Source organism: Neophocaena asiaeorientalis, unplaced genomic scaffold (assembly GCF_003031525.2).
Source record: "Neophocaena asiaeorientalis asiaeorientalis breed wild unplaced genomic scaffold, Neophocaena_asiaeorientalis_V1.1 scaffold445, whole genome shotgun sequence".
Classification (NCBI taxonomy): domain Eukaryota; kingdom Metazoa; phylum Chordata; class Mammalia; order Artiodactyla; family Phocoenidae; genus Neophocaena; species Neophocaena asiaeorientalis.
Window position 1 is genome coordinate 774,361 of NW_020172783.1, and position 17,763 is coordinate 792,123.

A 17,763-nucleotide genomic window follows, 5' to 3' on the forward strand; every position below is an offset into this window, starting at 1 on the left:
TTCTCAATGTGTACGAGTGTTTTGCTTTTTGGGTTGTTTGGATGTTTTTAAAAATATTTGAACAGTTTCTCACTCAGAAAACTAGTCACTGAATCATCATCTTCCAAGAAAAAAAAAAGTGAAATTCCACTTAAGCAGTAACAGAACAGGATTAAAATAATAAGAAAAAGCTTAGTTTCCTCTAGATTTATTACACTGAACATGCCAGAAATCAATACTAATGAATATTAACAAGTTCACGCTAAACTACAGCCTCCACACACTTTTTACAGCAGATTACATTAGAATCAGTCAGATATGATCACAAATAAAATGAGAATACCTGCATATGACTCTGATGCAGAGCTTCCACTTCTATCAAAAACAATAGGAGATATGCCTCTAGCTCTCTTCCTTTCCTTCTTTTTCTCATCTAAAAAAGAATTCAGACAAGATTCTTAAAAACATTACAATATAGGTACCGTTAGTCAAACAAGAATGTATCATCATGCATCTGGATTTTGCATAATCCCTAAGTATTATTCATTACTAATCCTTCCTGACCCCCTCAATTTCCTAAGATATTCCAATTCAGACACTGTTCAAATACTAAGGACATTTTGTTATTTCTCCTACCAACTTTAATCAAATAAAAATACACAGCTATAATTAAGAACTACTTATCCTATATATAAAAGGTCTTAAAGTTCTAAAAGAGAAAAAAATTCTGCAAAGCAAACACAACTTTTCTTTCAATTAAATTTACGGTGTTCCCTTCTATGAACCAAGTACCACTGTTTTAAGTCCTCTTTTTAAAAAGTATACTATCATTCTTCATCACAATTCCAACTCTGATTCTATCTTAGATGTCTGATGAACCCCAGAACCCAAAGCCTTTCAATTTTTTTTTTTTTTAAATTACACTATAGTAAATTAGCGACTCCCCTCTGGTTGCCACTGCGTGCTTTTGTATCTTCAATTCCATTCTTCCTGACCACTTCCTTCCTGAATTACTGCTTATTTTCAAATTCAATTTAAAATTTATCTCTAAAATCTCAGCGATAGTCTATGTATTTCTATTAAAAAGCTGGGAATCTTCAGTAGACAGAAGAGGTTTGCATTACCTATAAGAACCATTTCAGGCTTAATTTGGAAGCATATAAATGAGGGCCTAAAATGGAATTAGACTCTCCTGTATCTGTTGGTATTTTAATTACACCACTATAAGCACCTTTACTTTTCAGCTAGAAGGAATATGATGGGAGAAAATGCATATACTTATTTTTATAAAAGTTAACAGAATGTTGAAAAATAATAATCAATGATCTTTCATACAAACTCCTATTTTAAAAGCTTTAAATAAATTATTTCCCTTAATCCTCATAACAAACTCATGAGATACATAATACCCATTATTCTCATTTACAGAAAAGGAAACCTCAACTTAGTGGTGTGGTTAGGCAACTTGGCTAGGGTCTCACAGTTCCTGAGTGGCAGAACCTAGTTTCTAACTTGAAAGTACAAGCCATGAGCAAGAGAATAGAAAAGATATTTTACTTCTATTCTTGAAAGGGGATTCTAGGTTTAAACTAGTTTAAGATGGAAAACTCCAAGGACAAAAGTTCCTTTTCTTTTAGTTTAAGTATTTTTCCCTTTGTAATTTACTACTAATTCCTTCTGCAAATAGATGTTAACAAGAAGCTTGTAAATGATGCTGATTTTCCTAACTTAAGGCAAAAAGGAAAGGCAAAGCAGTACATATTGGCACAACTTCAAAGCCAGGCCCATTTAAAGCTAGCAACTTGGGAACATAATGAAATTTATATAACTAGCTATAGAGAAAAGCATTTATTTACAGGCTTGTTGGCCTTGAATGATACCTGACCTTTAAGTTTTAAAATCCTCTCCCTCAGGGTAAACTATAAGACTTCAAGAGAATAGACTGAAGCCTTTTAGTATAAAATGACTAAGAATCTCGCCCAAACAGATAACAGGAGTTTTTGTCATATCCCAAATCGCTTTCTCATCTATGTCTGTTTTGTTCACTGACTACACATTCTTATATAGTGTTTGGCACACAGAAAGAACTGAATTCACTGAATCAATGAGTATGACATGTACATGAAAGAGATTAGAAAAATAACTGTTTAAAAAATTTATTTTAATTATTTCTTTCAAAAATTCTAGCATGTTTCTTTTATTCTTTTCCTCTTTGAACAGTTAGGGATCTAAGCATTATAAATTGTTGACAAAGGTAATACATCTCTTCCTGCTGTTTAAAAATAATACTTTACGGTTCTAAGTACTAAAAGAATCTCTCACCAAGATGATGCAGGGACTTCCCGGGTGGTGGAGTGGTTAATAATCCACCTGCCAGTGCAGGGGACACGGGTTCAAGCCCTGGTCCAGTAAGATCCCACATGCCGCGGAGCAACTAAGCCCATGCGCCACAACCACTGAGGCTGCGCTCTAGAACCCGTGCACCACCGAGCTCACTTGCCTAGAGCCCGTGCCCCACAAAAGGAGAAGCCACCACAACGAGAAGCCCATGCACTGCAATGAAGAGCAGTCCCTGCTCGCAGCAACTAGAGAAAGCCCGCGCACAGCAATGAAGACCCAACACAGCCAAAAATAAATAAATAAATTTATTTTTTAAAAAAAAGATGCAGGAAATATAATAGAAGCAGAAGTAAGATCTCGCCCAACAATTTTTATGTAATGTTAAATACAGCATTACCATGAAAAATCTCCAAGAATTTATTATCTTTTTTGTATAAATAACCTTCACTGCTCTTAAGTTTATGATCTCCTCTCCCGACTATTATTCTCAGGTCAAAAAAACAATTGAGGGCTTCCCTGGTGGCGAGTGGTTGAGAGTCCGCCTGCTGATGCAGGGAACAGGTTCGTGCCCTGGTCCGGGAAGATCCCACATGCCACGGAGCAGCTGGGCCCGTGAGCCATGGCCGCTAAGCCTGCACGTCTGGAGCCTGCGCTCCGCAACAGGAGAGGCCACAACAGCCAGAGGGCCGCGTACCGCAAAAAAAAAAAAAAGAAAGTCATGTAACAAATAAACCTTTAACAACCACCAAGTGTGTCACTTTTATAAGGAAATTACTGAAATTTTGAGAAAAAATAAGGTAAAATAAACTGGAATCTAAAAAATTCAAGACACAAAAACTAAACTGTGATCCCTTGTATTTAAAAATCTTTAAAAACATTTTTTACCTCTGGTGGAGTTCCAGATCCACCCCGTTTTTCTCTCACACATTATTACAAAGAGAAACCACTCCAAAATAAAAATAATAATGTCCTGCATACTAAATACAGTCTTTAAAAAATGTTCCACATAAGAGCTCTTCCAAAGAAAAGCCACAAATTTTCCTTTAATATGGAAAGTAAGAGTTCCAGGCAGGTATCTCTTTTATAACAGTAAGTCTCTTAACAGTTTTAATATCCAGGTTTTATAAAACTATTGGCTACCATTCAATCTGAAATGTCTAATCCACAAAAAACATAAAGTATGAATAAGTATCTTGTTAAGTATCAGCATCTAGGAACTTATTAAAAATATAAATTATTTCAGGCCCTACGTACTTATATGTCTCCCTCGTTTGACTTAAACAGGATAAACGTTCAAGTCTAAGAAATATCGTTCTTAACAGGGACACCAAAAAGAAGATTCCTATAATAAAATGTTCCCTACTTTTACAGGTTTGACACATTCTCCACAATAAATGAACATTCATTCATATTGCCAATGCAATTTTTGTTCTCTATCCATTATCATAAATTACAAAACGTATATCCCATCAGTTTGCAAAAAGTATTATGGGATAGTAGAATTAAAGATTCCACAAGTTTTTTTTTTATATCAAACCCAACTACTCATCTATTCAGTTTAACTCTTTAGCCCCCTGTCAAAACCTATCTAAACTCCCAAACCTAGAACTCTAGTGAGCAAAAGGCTAGAAGCACTTCAGCTGCCAATTAGAAAGTACCTGGTCATTTGCTCTTATCATTTACACTATATCAAAAATATGATTTACTAACAATGTACTACACTAAAATGATAAAATTCTATAATAATGACATTTAACTATCATATATATCAAAAGAATAGAATTTTTCTTGTATTCCAATATTTAGTACATTTGGCCTATGTAGGAGATCTGGCTGCATCTTTACATAAGACATAAGATGAGTATAATCATCACAGAGTGACCAGCGGTCTCTAAGTACCCTGGCCTCTCGTTGCTCTACCCTCTGAACTTCCCCCCAAAAGAGGGCTCCCTCAGTCTAATGACTGCAACTACCTACCATTCTCATATTCAAGTCTCATGGGTCAGATAAAGTGGCAGGGCATGTAGCATTGAAGGAATGACCCAAGATGCCTCTTACCCAGTCTCTCCACAATAATTTTATACTCTTATTTTCCATCTGGTACCTTTACACCCAGCCCTCTGGAGACCCTGCCCGTCAGTCAACCCACAGGAACAAAAATGAAAGAAAAGTTTGTGCTCCCAAGAGAAAAAGAAAGTTATTTTGGTTTCTGTTGCCACATGATGGAAATCTAGAGGCATTTAACATGAAGATATTTTAATACCTAGCAGACAGGTTCCATATGAATATACTTCAAGTACATCAGTGTTTAAATAAGCTGTTGTTGACTAGTATGGAAATCTAAGAATTTATAACATTAAAACCTCAAATACATTTCCTTATAGAGAAACAATCAGACTAGTGTATTTATAATACAATCAATTTGTAGCTGGGAAATGCCTTTTAAGATATGTAAATCTTATTCAAGTACATTTATAATACTCAAAAGCACACTATTAAAAAAAAAAATCACAGGACAGTCTTACTAACATCCCCCCCATTGCCTCAAAAATTTTATAATTCAATTTAAACATGTTCAAGAAAAAAAAAAAATTAAAAAAAAAAAAGACAAACCTTTACATATAAAAATTAGTACCTGATCCATCTGTTCCTGAACCAGATCTGACAGACCCATCCGTGAAGGAAACAGATTCAGAATCGGAGTCGCTAGCCTCACTCCGGGTGTCATAATCATTTCCCTCTTCCTTCTGGTCTCTCTCATCCTGTTCATATTCTTCTTCTTCCTCCTCCTCCTCTTCCTCCTCCTCCTCCTCTTCCTCTTCTTCTTCCTCCTCTTCCTCCTCTCCATCGTCATCCACCTCTTCATCTTCCTCTGCATCTTCTACTTCTTCATCTTCCTCCACATCTTCCGCCCCTTCCTCCTCATTCTCAGTATTGTTGCCTTGCTCATCAGAAGAACCACTGCTGCCAGTCTCATGGTCAGAGCCATATTCTTCAGAGTTCACTTCCTCCTTGGAAGATTGGCTGGATCTGCTTGCACGTCTATCCACTTCAAGCCCAATTCTCTGATGTTTAAAGAAAAAGGGAATCAGCAGTCATATAACAGACAAGGTCAGAGTGAATAAATAGTTCTAGCCTCAAAAAGAACTGCTTTCTGTATTATATCTGCAATAATATTTACTACCTCAGAACCATCTGGTGTAGGGGATTTGACCCTCCTTTCAGGATCCCTCTTCCGCAGACATGTTTTCTCAGATTGACTCTTATAAGGTTCTCTGGAGGCACTACTTGACAAACGAATCTTCCGATCAACTTCTAGACGTTTGTTTCTTTCAGATCGTTGATATTCCTCATTTTTATACTCTGTGACTGACTTTCCTTTTGTATTAACCATTCTTTTGTTATTGCTAACTGATGAGCTCAGTGGCTTAGAAATCAATTGTCTTGAATGAACAGAAGGCTTTTGTCGCTTTGTGTCAGTAGATTCCATTCGGTCACTTTTTCTTTTTGAACCTTAAAAATACAATGAAAAATATATATATAAGAATTTGGGTATTAGACTTATTTCACCAAAGTTTAACAGGTAAATATATAAGAGAATAAAAGCCTCACTTCTTTAAAATGTTTTCTGAAATACCTTTACTCCAAAGTTAATCATAAAGAAAACACAGCTTTCAAACACTGGAATAAATACATGAGACATTTCACACGTTTGGAAAAAAATATATTACTCTCATTCACATGGAATTGGGTACCACTGCTTCTTATGATTGTGCTTTTGGTGGTAAGTGCCTCAAGGAACAAGTACAAAAGCAAAGACTCTTTCTTAAGAATTTGATCTCTACTTTGCTATTTTAACAAAAATAGAAATCTTACATACCCTTTTTCTCATTTTTATCTTGTTCACTCTCTGGATTATAGAGTTCATCGTCCTGTTCTGGTACTTCAGTCAAAATATCATCTAGAACATTAAGTTCTCCATCTGGAAGCAAAAGATTAAAAAGTAACAGGGAAAAATCATTAACATTAAGCATTTATTTCTGAGTACTTACTGTGTTGAGGCTACGGAAGTATGAGAACATAACAACCTTCAAGGAGCTTTTATTTCAGGATCAAGACACAAGAATAATTCCTATAAAACGATATAAAGTAAAGGATATGATGCACAGCTCTGGTCTACAAAGCCAGGAGTATATATCCCGTAAGGTATGAAAGGATATACTGGGGTACAAAAAGAAAAAGTGAGACCTTCTGTATTTGTAGCTCATCCTTTAATGTCTAATGTTTGTACCTGCTTTAAAATGTGCACAATAATAAAAATACATGTGTGTAATTTTTAAATAAACATACATTTATCAAAGATTGTATACTCCAGGCAGAATACTTATTACCATTGTACAGTCGAGAAATCTGGCACACTCCAGCTTAACCAAGCAATCAAGATTAACATCACTAGCAGTGGGTCAAATCAACAACATGGAACCCCTGGAATGATGCACTATGTATAGGAAAATTCTGTGATATTCCTATGCAAAACCTAAACCTATACGAGTAAACAAACTTCAAACCAACCCAAATTTAGAGGCATCCAAAAATGTCACAGTTCATTCATGAAATACAAACACTAAGGAAATACTTCAGATTAAAGGAGACTAAAAGATACAATAACTGACACAGCACATTATCTGAGACAACTGAAAAACTAGTGAAATCTAAACAAGGTCTGTAGATTACAAGTATCAATGTCAATTTCCTGATTTTGATAGTACTACAGTTAAGTAAAAGAGAATTCTACTTTTTAGGAAATACATACTTAACTATTTAGGGGCAAAGAAGCATCATGTCTACAACTGACAAAAAGAGGGAGAAAGAATGAGGCAGAAAGACAAATGTGGTAAAAATGTTAACATTTGTGGAACGTGGCTGAAAAGCAAAAGAATTCTTTGTACTATCCTTACAGCTATCCTGTTTGTCTGAAATAATGTCCAAGTAAGTTAAAAGAAGAAAATTACTGACGGGGTACACAATCAAAAACATTTGAGGCTGCTGGCATGGACTATAAAAGTATAACTTGTTCAGACAAGGAAACTATTGACTGTAATTGATACAGTCAATGATCGTGAAAATTTAGAACTCAGTTTTATTACCCCATCACCTTCCCTACCCCCAACCCAGTCCAACTGGATAGAATAAGTCTTAGAAATACATGCAACTATGTATTTACTACTTTAAACTTTTTTTTTTTTTCAAATAAGGCACTAAAGCTAATGGTAAATGTTTTGAACACTAAATATCCTGGCATCAAAAAATATCTTTCCAAATCTAAGGTGACGTAAAGAGAGGTATAAAATCATAAAAACTGATGAGATAGGACAATTGTATCACAGCTCCAGCCAAAAAGGAAAGCCCACTAAAATTATAGCAAGGATTATTAACCTGAGGTCTATGAACAGGTTAGATGGAGTTCAAATATCCCAAGAGGGACAGAAATCAGTGACTCAAGAGAACTAAAACAGATAATGTAGGCATAATAAGAAGGAAAGCAAGGTCACACAGGATATGGAAAAGGTAACAATGTATCTTCCTCTGTGCTTGGAGTCACTGCTGCTACTTAATAACATTGACACATACACACTACTATATATAAAATAGATAACTAATAAGGACCTACTGTACAGCACAGGGAACTCTACTCAACTCTCTGTAATGGCCTATATGGGAAAAGAATCTAAAAAAGAGTGGATATATGTATTTGTATAACAGATTCACTTTGCTGTACACCTGAAACTAACACAACATTGTAAATCAATTACACCCCAATAAAAATTTTTAAAAAACACTGAAAATTACCTATGCTTGGAATAGAATGGTAACTGATTTCTTTGAGTGGTAAGAATGCTTTTCTGTACTTTACCATTTTTCTAAAATGAATACATACTATACAGACTGTTAATCATTTTTATTTACTTATTTTCTTAAATGGTACTGAAAATCAAGATATGCCAACCAAAAAGGCTTCTCTCATCCTCTGGGTTCATGTTTTCACTGAGGAAATTCCCTCAAGACCTGAATGGTGGCAAACACAATTTTTGGACGTTATATTGTAAATAAAAAATAAAAACATACAATTTGATTTTTTAAAACCCAAGTTTTTCAGATATTCAATGATTCTTAGGTCAAAGCTCTCTAGTCAGTAAAAAGTGGGTCCAACAGATCTTGAAAAATAAGATATCTGTAGAAACAAAAGAAAAAAAAATACAACTAGGACAGCAAAATAGGCAATTAAGTAAATACAGTGCTACACAAATCTTTTCATGAAATACTAGTTCTTGATTAAAAATATCCACTTCAAAAGCCTGAACATTCACATGAACTTTTATACATGCTAAATCCAGGCATGCTAAACAAGGAATGAAATAACTGTGCAGGTTAATTAATCAATTTAAATTTCAGACATGCCTAAATCATGGTTTCCCTATAAAAAGGGTATTACTGTCTTAAAAAGCTTTAACAAATAATTTTATTAGTCAAATTCAAAGATTGGTTGCAGTTTTAGAAAGCATCTACAAAATTTTAAAATATTAATCAATACTTGCTTTTCTAACATTTTATCACTTTCACACATATCATACATGACACACACAAGGTATGATTTAGATCCAATACTCTGCAGATAAAGAAATAGAAGCTCAGAAATTCAAGTTGAGCAAATTCACACGTCTAGAGTTCAGGCTTTCTAAATTTACGGTTAAATCAGATGGGGGACATTAAAATCATCTTTTTTTTTTTAACATCTTTATTGAGGTATAATTGCTTTACATTTTGTGTTAGCTGCTACTGTATAACAAAGTGAATAAGCTACATATATACATATATCCCCATATCTCTTCCCTCTTGCGTCTCCCTCCCACACTCCCTATCCCACCCCTCTAGGTGGTCACAAAGCAGGAGCTGATCTCCCTGTGCTATGCGGCTGCTTCCCCCCAGCTATCTATCTATTTTACATTTGGTAGTGTATATATGTCAATGTCAATGTATATATGTCAACTCTCTCACTTTGTCTCAGCTTACCCCTTTCCCCTCCCTGTATCCTCAAGTCCATTCTCTATGTCTGTGTCTTTATTCCTGTCTTGCCCCTAGGTTCATCAGAACCCTTTTTTTTCTTTAGATTCCATATATATATGTGTTAGCATACAGTATTTATTTTTCTCTTTCTGACTTACTTCACCCTGTATGACAGACTTTAGGTCCATCCACCTCACTACAAATAACTCAGTTTTGTTTCTTTTTATGGCTGAGTAATATTCCATTGTATATACGTGCCACATTTTCTTTATCCATTCATCTGTCGATGGACACTTAGGTTGCTTCCATGTCCTGGCTATTATAAAATAAGCATCTTTAAACAAAATATAAGAAAACAAAACTACAAAGTATCACTGAAAGGTCATGTGCACTAGTAGATTAATTCCAAATTAGTGCACCAGAAAGCTCCATATTACCAACATTATAGCACCTTAAATTTACTTTAAGATCAACCATAACATCCTCACTTGATGGTCTGCAAATTTTTATCCATATTATAGTCTATGACATCAAAAACCTAACTGTGGTTTTATCACAGTATCAGCCAACTAATAAGACCTGCAGGACAAATTCAGCCCATGGCCTATTTTTGACTGGCAAGATATAAATGGTTTCTTCATTTTTAAGGTTGTGTTTTAAAAAAAAAGGAAAGAATATATGACGAAGACCTTATGTGGCCCACAAAGCCTAAAATATTATTTTCTATCTGACCCTGATATAAAAGATCACATTTTAATTTACTTCTCTCCACCACTGAAATCGCTTATATATTTGCTGAAATATGATACATAGGAGCAAGAGATTTGTATTTGGAAGCAAGAAAATCCAGGTCATCATTTAAGAGCTAGGTATCTTTAGGAAAGTCCCAGCCTGAGCTCCAGTTTCTTCACCTCTGAAAAGAGGCATTTAGAATAAAAAGATCAGTGTTTGGGGAAGGGAAGGGGGTGGACGGGGCAGTTATTTGATGCTTCTGAACCTTTTGTTAATGACTAGGGTACATTATACACAAAATCTGGTCCAGCACATAAAATAAAATCCTCTTTTCTCAATAAGACAAATGCATAAATGTTTCTACTATCTACTGCTGTAAGTTTAACATGCTACCCCAAAAACTTGGTGACTTAAAACAATACAGTAATTTACTATTATTGCTTATGGTTCTGGGGCTCAACTAGGGTCTCTCACGCGGCTGCAGTTAAGGGTTAGCTAGAATCATCTGAAGGCCTGCTTATTCACATACCTTGGCTGGGAAGACTCAGAACAGCTGGGGTTCCTAGGGCACTCCTTTCTATGGTCACTCTCCCCCATGACAGCTTCAGCGTAGGCCGACCTCTTTCATGGTGGTTTAGAGCTTTCATGGTGGTTTAGGCAGAAGCTCAGCAACAGTGCCACAGTATTTTATTCAGAGACAATCACAAAAGTCTACTCAGGTTCAAAGAGAGGAGCCATGGACTCCACCTATTGTTGGTTGAAATGTTAAATACCTGATAGATGTTTTCAAAACTACCACCACCTGTTTAGTTGTGCTTAAACTTAGGGATTTTAATTATAAATATAAGGAGTACTCTTAAAAACCAAAATCTCGTTTAAAAAGGTGAGAGTTCATAGTATTGGGTTATAAAGCTAACAAGCTGCTTCCTCTGACCACTTCATGCATTGGCTAGAGAAAGGAGTTTGTATATATTTTAATTCATGTTTTCAATTTAAAATGAATTAGTTATAAAGAAAGATTATTTTAGTAGTCTCAGAAGCTACTACTATTAAAGACTATCACTGGCATATCCTTTTTAGAAAGAAATAACTGTCTTTAAGCGATAAAGTAACATCCACCGGTTCTCTAGGGTGACTCTCTTTAAACTACTTTAATGTTTTAAATCACTCACTTTATCCTGAAATTTAGCATTATTATTCTGTATAGTGATATGTACATATACAATTTCTTCACAGTAGTTTGACAGCAGCACCTTAAGAATATCAGCAATAAAATGAACAAAGGCTAGCAAATGCCAGGTTAAGAATTCTATATAAAAAATAACTCAAATGCAGTATTTCTACAGTTAAAGCACTTCATTTTTTTTGAGAAGTCTACATAAAGAACTATACAGTCTTTTTTTAAAAAATCCTTTTAAAACCCTGAAAATTGTGTTTTAGATGCCACAACAAAATGAATTTTTCCACAATATGTCAGTGCAACAAATTAACTCAAATGAAACACAAACAGTATTTCCATTTACAGCTAAAGTTCAAAGCCATTCAAAGTTATACACTAACAGCCTGTAGGATGAATCTAGCTCTTGGATGCTTTATTTTTCAAAGTGCCAAGGATTTAATATAAAAATCCAGACCCTACATTTAAAAAAAAAGACTATTTGATCACTAGGGGCCCAGACTCCCATCTGAAAAAAACCAGATGGAGCAGTCCTGATAGTCTTCTGTTAAGACACAGAGAAGGTAACTTGTCACAGTTTTGCATGAGACAATCTGGGTTTATGCCCCATACATCAGTGTATTTACTAACATTGCCTGAACATATACCATGCTTACCCCTTTACTGTCTATAACCTAACACTCACCATTACCTATTGTACTAAGTAAGTACTTTATCTGCCTGACCCTAGAATGCATATAAACCCACAACTCCTGAACAACACTGATGTTAAATAACAGCAAAAAAATTTAAGGTTCAAGACACTGAGGCACAGGGACACCAAACTTCAGTTTTAGTATATGTGATACTTTGTGGATGAGTAGGAATGCTAAAGGGGACAAGCCTATTCAACTCAAGTGGATTAACTGCCTTGAGAGAATACAAGTGCTATGTCGGATCTTACAAATTTTCGAGAGGATTCCCAAATTCAGATTTTTATTTGAAATTGTCTTTTAAATGCTGCCTCAATTAAAAACAAAACAAAGCAGGCTACTGCTAGCTTGATTCCTCTATGGAAATGCAATAATCTGTGAACGTTTTGCATTCACAATATATGATGTTTTTATACGGACTTCATTATCATCACTTGTTAAGCAAGCATAATCTTAGTTATCACAAACTATCAATATTATTAACAAACTGAGTTTTGGGAAAGAGGTACAGATCCATGGGTATAGGAAGCAAAACAAGGAAACAAAAAATATCCCAAATGAAGCCCAAAGAATTAAAGTACTGTGACTTAAATCTCAGTTCTGAATCCAAATTTAATGCTGTTTCCACTCTACCAGAATTACACCTCAACCTTGAAATTCCTGGCCCAGGAAGGCCACAAACCTTAACTCCAGGGATATCAGTGTAGAAAATTAACCTTTATCTGAGACGCAGTTCATTTTTTTGACCCAGGAAGCTTCTGGGTCAGGAGATACAAAGTACTATTTATTTCAGGATCCAGCATCAGACTAAGACCTGAAATATTTAAAGAAAAAAAAAACAAAAACCTGGGTACTTAAATATACTACTTATTTTGTTTTCCAATACAGGGCACCATAATACATTACAGTTTTTATTTTAATTCACTTAATATAGTTTTAGTCAGGTTTGGCAACGTAGCAAGATTTCCTGGAGCCTCCCCTTCTGTTGTGTTGTACATTAGACCAGTCTCTGTTACTTTTTTGTCACTCAAAACCGTCATTCTTCAAGAAGTGTAGAGACTTGGATTTCCTATCCCATCCAAATTTCCTGTCTTCCAAAACGCATACAATTGAAGTCTAAGGAGGGCATTTGTAATTTTTTTCTCCTACTTCTATTATGGGTAAAACAAATATATCGGAATATCAAATACATACTCTATGCTTTACAAAGCCCTAACTAAAGTGGACCAAGTCAGTCTAACCCTAAGGACTTACTATAGTGAGGGCTACAGTGTGTATATACATATATGTGTGTATATGTAACCATGCATACATATTTATATGTATTTGCCTGCATGAGTGTGTGTACGTATATAATTTAAACTGGGAAACTCTTAACTTTGGACATCAATAGCAAATATCACATAACTAGTCATAACTAGTCAGTCATTAATGAAGTCCAACCTTGAGCTAATGATTTACAATCTTCTAAATCATTTATTCGAGGCACTGAGACATAATTACTGTACACCAGGAACCTAGTAAACAAGACATACTCCTGGCCTTCATGGAGCTTCCAGTCTGGTAATGCAGAAAACATGTTACTTTCAAAAGTGGTACCTCATTATCCACATTTTAGATACATTAACCTTGTATAATTGTTCTTCAGAGAGAAATGTTTAAGAGCTTAAGAAATAAAATATAAACCAGGTGTTTATAATGTAAAACGCAGAAAAATGGCAATTAACACTAATTAATACCACCAACATTCCAACATCTTCCACATCCACTTTTTGGACAATCACCACAGGAATCAGGAAGCTGGCAAATTCTCCAGTTACAGGCTTCACTTTCTAGGTATGGGTATTACAGCAGCATTTATAGAAGGTAATGTCTGCTTATTACACAGCTAATGTGCAAAGCCCAATAATCCAAGGACTTTATAACTGAAAGTGTTGTAACTGCTCTGTAATTTATAGCAAATTTCTGCAACTTAAACTCATTTCTTATCAAGATCTTACACCACTTACGGAATCTTTCAAGAAAGGACTTAAGGTTTGTGACATGTCTAAGATTTGTGATAGGGCTTACCTTTACAATTTCCTAGTGTTTAATTGTCATCCTACTGATGACAATAAGTACTTGGCTTCCCATTTTTCCTTGTTCAACATGAAAAGAAAGAGTCAAGCATTAATTCTAATTCTGGCTATTATTCTAGCTGTTTGACAAAGATCAAGAAAGTGAGACACCCTAGGCCTCAGTTTCCATACATGCAAAGTGGGTTATTCTAGAAATCTGCTCATTCCAAAATTAAATAAGCAATTCCAGTAGGTATGTATCTGCTAGCTTTCCCAGTAAACTAGAGACAATCTTAAACTATAAGTACTTACATCATAAATTCTGAAATGAAGCTGAACTATGAAAATTAATTTTTTAAAAACTACACAAATGTGAGGCCTTTCAGAAGCTGGACAATTTAGCTGGACAATTTATCCTGAGTATTGCTAACAGGTGGCATTACTACTTCCCAATAATTGTTACAAAGTTTATGCATTTAGACGTTTTCATCACTAAATCCGTTTCTAAAACAAAATTTATAAAACATCACCTACTTTTTTCCTCCGTGTACAATATTGTGTCTACTCCATAACTGACTTACAACTATGTTCACCTTAACAGACCCTGAACTCTTGAGAAGTACTGAGCTTTTACTCATTTATCTAGTTCATCTCACCCACCACAACCACCACCCACTCCCATACACACAGATCATAGATTACACTCTGAAACAATCAAATGTTGACTGAATTAATTCTTCCTGATTAAAATCATCTACTTAATACTACTTTACTACTAATTAAAGCAGTTTCTTTTATTCACTAACACCATGTAATCCTATGATCACATTCCTTCTGGACTTCTCAAAAGGAAGGGAGAGGGTTTTTAGGATTCGTTTAAGGAAGGAAAATTAAACTACTAAAACCTAATCACCGAGCTGCTTTGAGATAGGAGCCATATCTTAAACATATTCCCACCCACTCCGTTGCCCAAGCCTGTCCCTATTATTGAGCAGTTCACTGATTCATGAAAACTCTTTTAAGGAGAAAAATGAGAGGTCACAAGTCTAATGGAACTTGACTCTACAGCCCACTTAACAAATCCTCCCTCCCCCAAATCAATTAGCCACACAAAAGAGTAGATCCGTAAAATATAGGACAGCAGCTGGCCAGATTTTTATCAACTATAACCTTGCCAAATCTATCATGGTAATCTTAGGGTTGTAAAAAACCTTAACGTACCATCCAATCTAGACCACTCTCCAGACTTGTACTGATTCAGGATCTACATTAACATTTCCAGGGCTTGGACGGTCGGTATTTAAAAAGACATGACATTTCATTCTGGCAACATCAGTTCTCCCCATATTTAAAGTAACCGTAGCCCTCCGACTCTCTACAAATTATATCCATTTGTTCCTGGTTGCACCCTCTAGGAACTACGCACAACGTGTGTCTATCACAATAGTGGCCAGGATTTTTCCTGCCTGGCCTAAATCACATAATCATCTTTTCAAACATTACGTTTTCCAAAATAAGTATATGAGGAACCAAACAGGCCATTCTTGCCACTTTGCCTATTTAACAGAACAGCCATAAGTTACTCGTAGACATTTTGCGAAATTATCTACCTATACCACTTCTTAAATATGCTTACTTAGTAGATTACCAGCTTTAAGGGTATTAAGGGTTTTCGAAATTCAGCCTAACAGAAAAGGCTGTTCTGAAGATACGCATTACATCCGCATGCCACTACCAGGAAATAAACCTAAGGGCCTGCAACTCAGAACAGGCCTTCTCTCAGCCGCGCCCAGGACACATAAACGTTAAGTGAAGAAGGGAATTAGGATTAAAGAAAAATCCAAGGCTAGATGAAGTGTTAGGTTATGTGGAGACAGGACGAAAGGGCAGGCCTGGTCTTTTCCAATGAGTCCAAGCGCCTCGATGGAGAGACCGGCTCCGCGCGGAGAAAGCTAACCTCCCCTACCCACAACGACGACCACGGCTCCGTCGACCCACTCCCGAGCCCCGCCTCCGCCCATCACCTTTCTCCGCACTAACCTTTCTCCTCTCGGCTGTCGGCCGCCATTGCTCCCCTCTTGTTTCCGCTGCTGCCGCCGCAGCCGCCACCGCCGCTTCGACGCGACTCGCGCGGGCGCCGCAGCCGCGGCAGCAGAACCACAGGCGCGTCCGTCAGTCCGTCCGCTGGGCTTGCGCGCTTCGCACGTTAGCCTCTACCACGCACCCTTCCCGACCCACCCTTTCTCCCCACTTCTTCCCTTTCTCCCTTTTCCCCTTTCCTCCTTTCACTCCTGCCTCCCCCACCCCAGGCCCAGCCTTCCCGTTGGGGCTTAGGAACGGGAGGCGGTAACGGGGAGGGAAGGGAAACAGATGGCGACAGCGGGCGGTGCTAAAATGGAGCCTGCTTCCTGCGTGAAACAATCCCCCTCCCAAAATGCCCTGCGCTGTTTACGCTTCGTTCCTCCCTGGGAACGTCACAGTGCGGAGAGGGCGGGGTGGCAGGTCAGGCAAGAACGTGACGTAACGTCAGCACGTTGCCCCGCCCCCCGCAGCCCGGAAGTCCCTGGAATGAGTTCTATTTCTAGTGATAAAAGTCTCCCAAGTTTACAGGGAGCCTGCTGCGCTGGGTATTCCCAGGTGGCTCAGGTTTCTCACCTGAAGCGCCTATTAACGGAGCTTCCAGCCTCAAGAAAAAGATGGTTTCTGTCGCTCCGCGGGACACCTGATTCAGTTCTGGAAATTGGAGACTTATTTAGGACAAGTCTGGGCCAGTCCCTTTGCAGCCACCACTTTCTACTCTAGGTACCGGATGTACTTTCTTGTTTGGTGCTACAGGCTTACCCAAAGGCAGCACAGGACACAACCAGCTCACTTGTCACAAAAGCCTACTAGTTTCGTTTTTAACTGGGGAAGGGAATTATATTGTATTTTAAAATAGCTTTGTAATTCACATAAATTTGATTGAAACATTTATCGAGGTCCTGGGGTACACAGTTGATTTAAACAGACTATTGAGAAATTAAAACTACAGAAGTGATGAAAAATTATTTTACATGATATGGTAAGATCTGCGAGGAAACTTGCTTAAAGTTCATTGTCCAACGAATGAAAATGTAATTTTGCTTCACTGCTCCATAACTGAGTTTACAAGGGAAAAAAAATTTGAAGAACAGAAAAACAAGAAAAGTAACAGTGTTATAGACATAAAAACATAAAAACAAACTACAAACTTATGGCAAGTTTAGAGAAGGACAGATCTATGGTGTCTTGGTCTTTGATTGCCCTTTTAACATAGAGACCAAACTGAAGGCAGTGGGAAGATTTTAAGTAGTGGGAAAACACAAATAGAGATTCGTTTGGAGCCATCTGGAGGGCTTGAAGGGAGAAGAGAGAAGGAAATCAATTCAGTAAATATAAATCCAGCTTTGTATCAGATGCTTAGGAATCAAGCGTGAATAGGACAGTATTTCTGCCTTTCAGGAATTTTCAGTATGTATAAGGAAGAGACAAGTTAACAGGAAGTTACTGTGTAAAAATAATAGCTAAAAATTGTGTGTGCTTACTGTGTGGCAGAAACTGTTCTGAGCACTTGACCTACACAATCTGATTTCATCTTCTGAAAACACAATTAGATTAGTATATTACTAGCTCTATTTTACATAAAAAGAAAGTGAAGTAATATGAAATTAAAGTGCCCAAAGTTATTAGTAGTAGTAAGTAA

General features: G+C 36.6%; 1 protein-coding gene across 2 annotated transcripts in view; it reads right to left on the minus strand.

The window, feature by feature from the left end:
- Positions 1-16,462, minus strand: part of YTHDC1 (YTH N6-methyladenosine RNA binding protein C1) — a 34,624-nt gene extending 18,162 nt beyond the window's left edge. For both annotated transcript variants that reach the window (XM_024741604.1, XM_024741603.1), the window contains exons 1-5: positions 16,083-16,462; positions 6,200-6,301; positions 5,504-5,832; positions 4,955-5,384; positions 323-412 (exon numbers count right to left, since the gene is read on the minus strand). In XM_024741604.1, coding sequence (XP_024597372.1) covers positions 323-412; positions 4,955-5,384; positions 5,504-5,832; positions 6,200-6,301; positions 16,083-16,110 — 979 coding nt within the window. In that variant the 5' untranslated portion in view covers positions 16,111-16,462. The remainder of the gene's footprint in view (positions 1-322; positions 413-4,954; positions 5,385-5,503; positions 5,833-6,199; positions 6,302-16,082) is intronic.
- Positions 16,463-17,763: the final 1,301 nt, after the last annotated feature.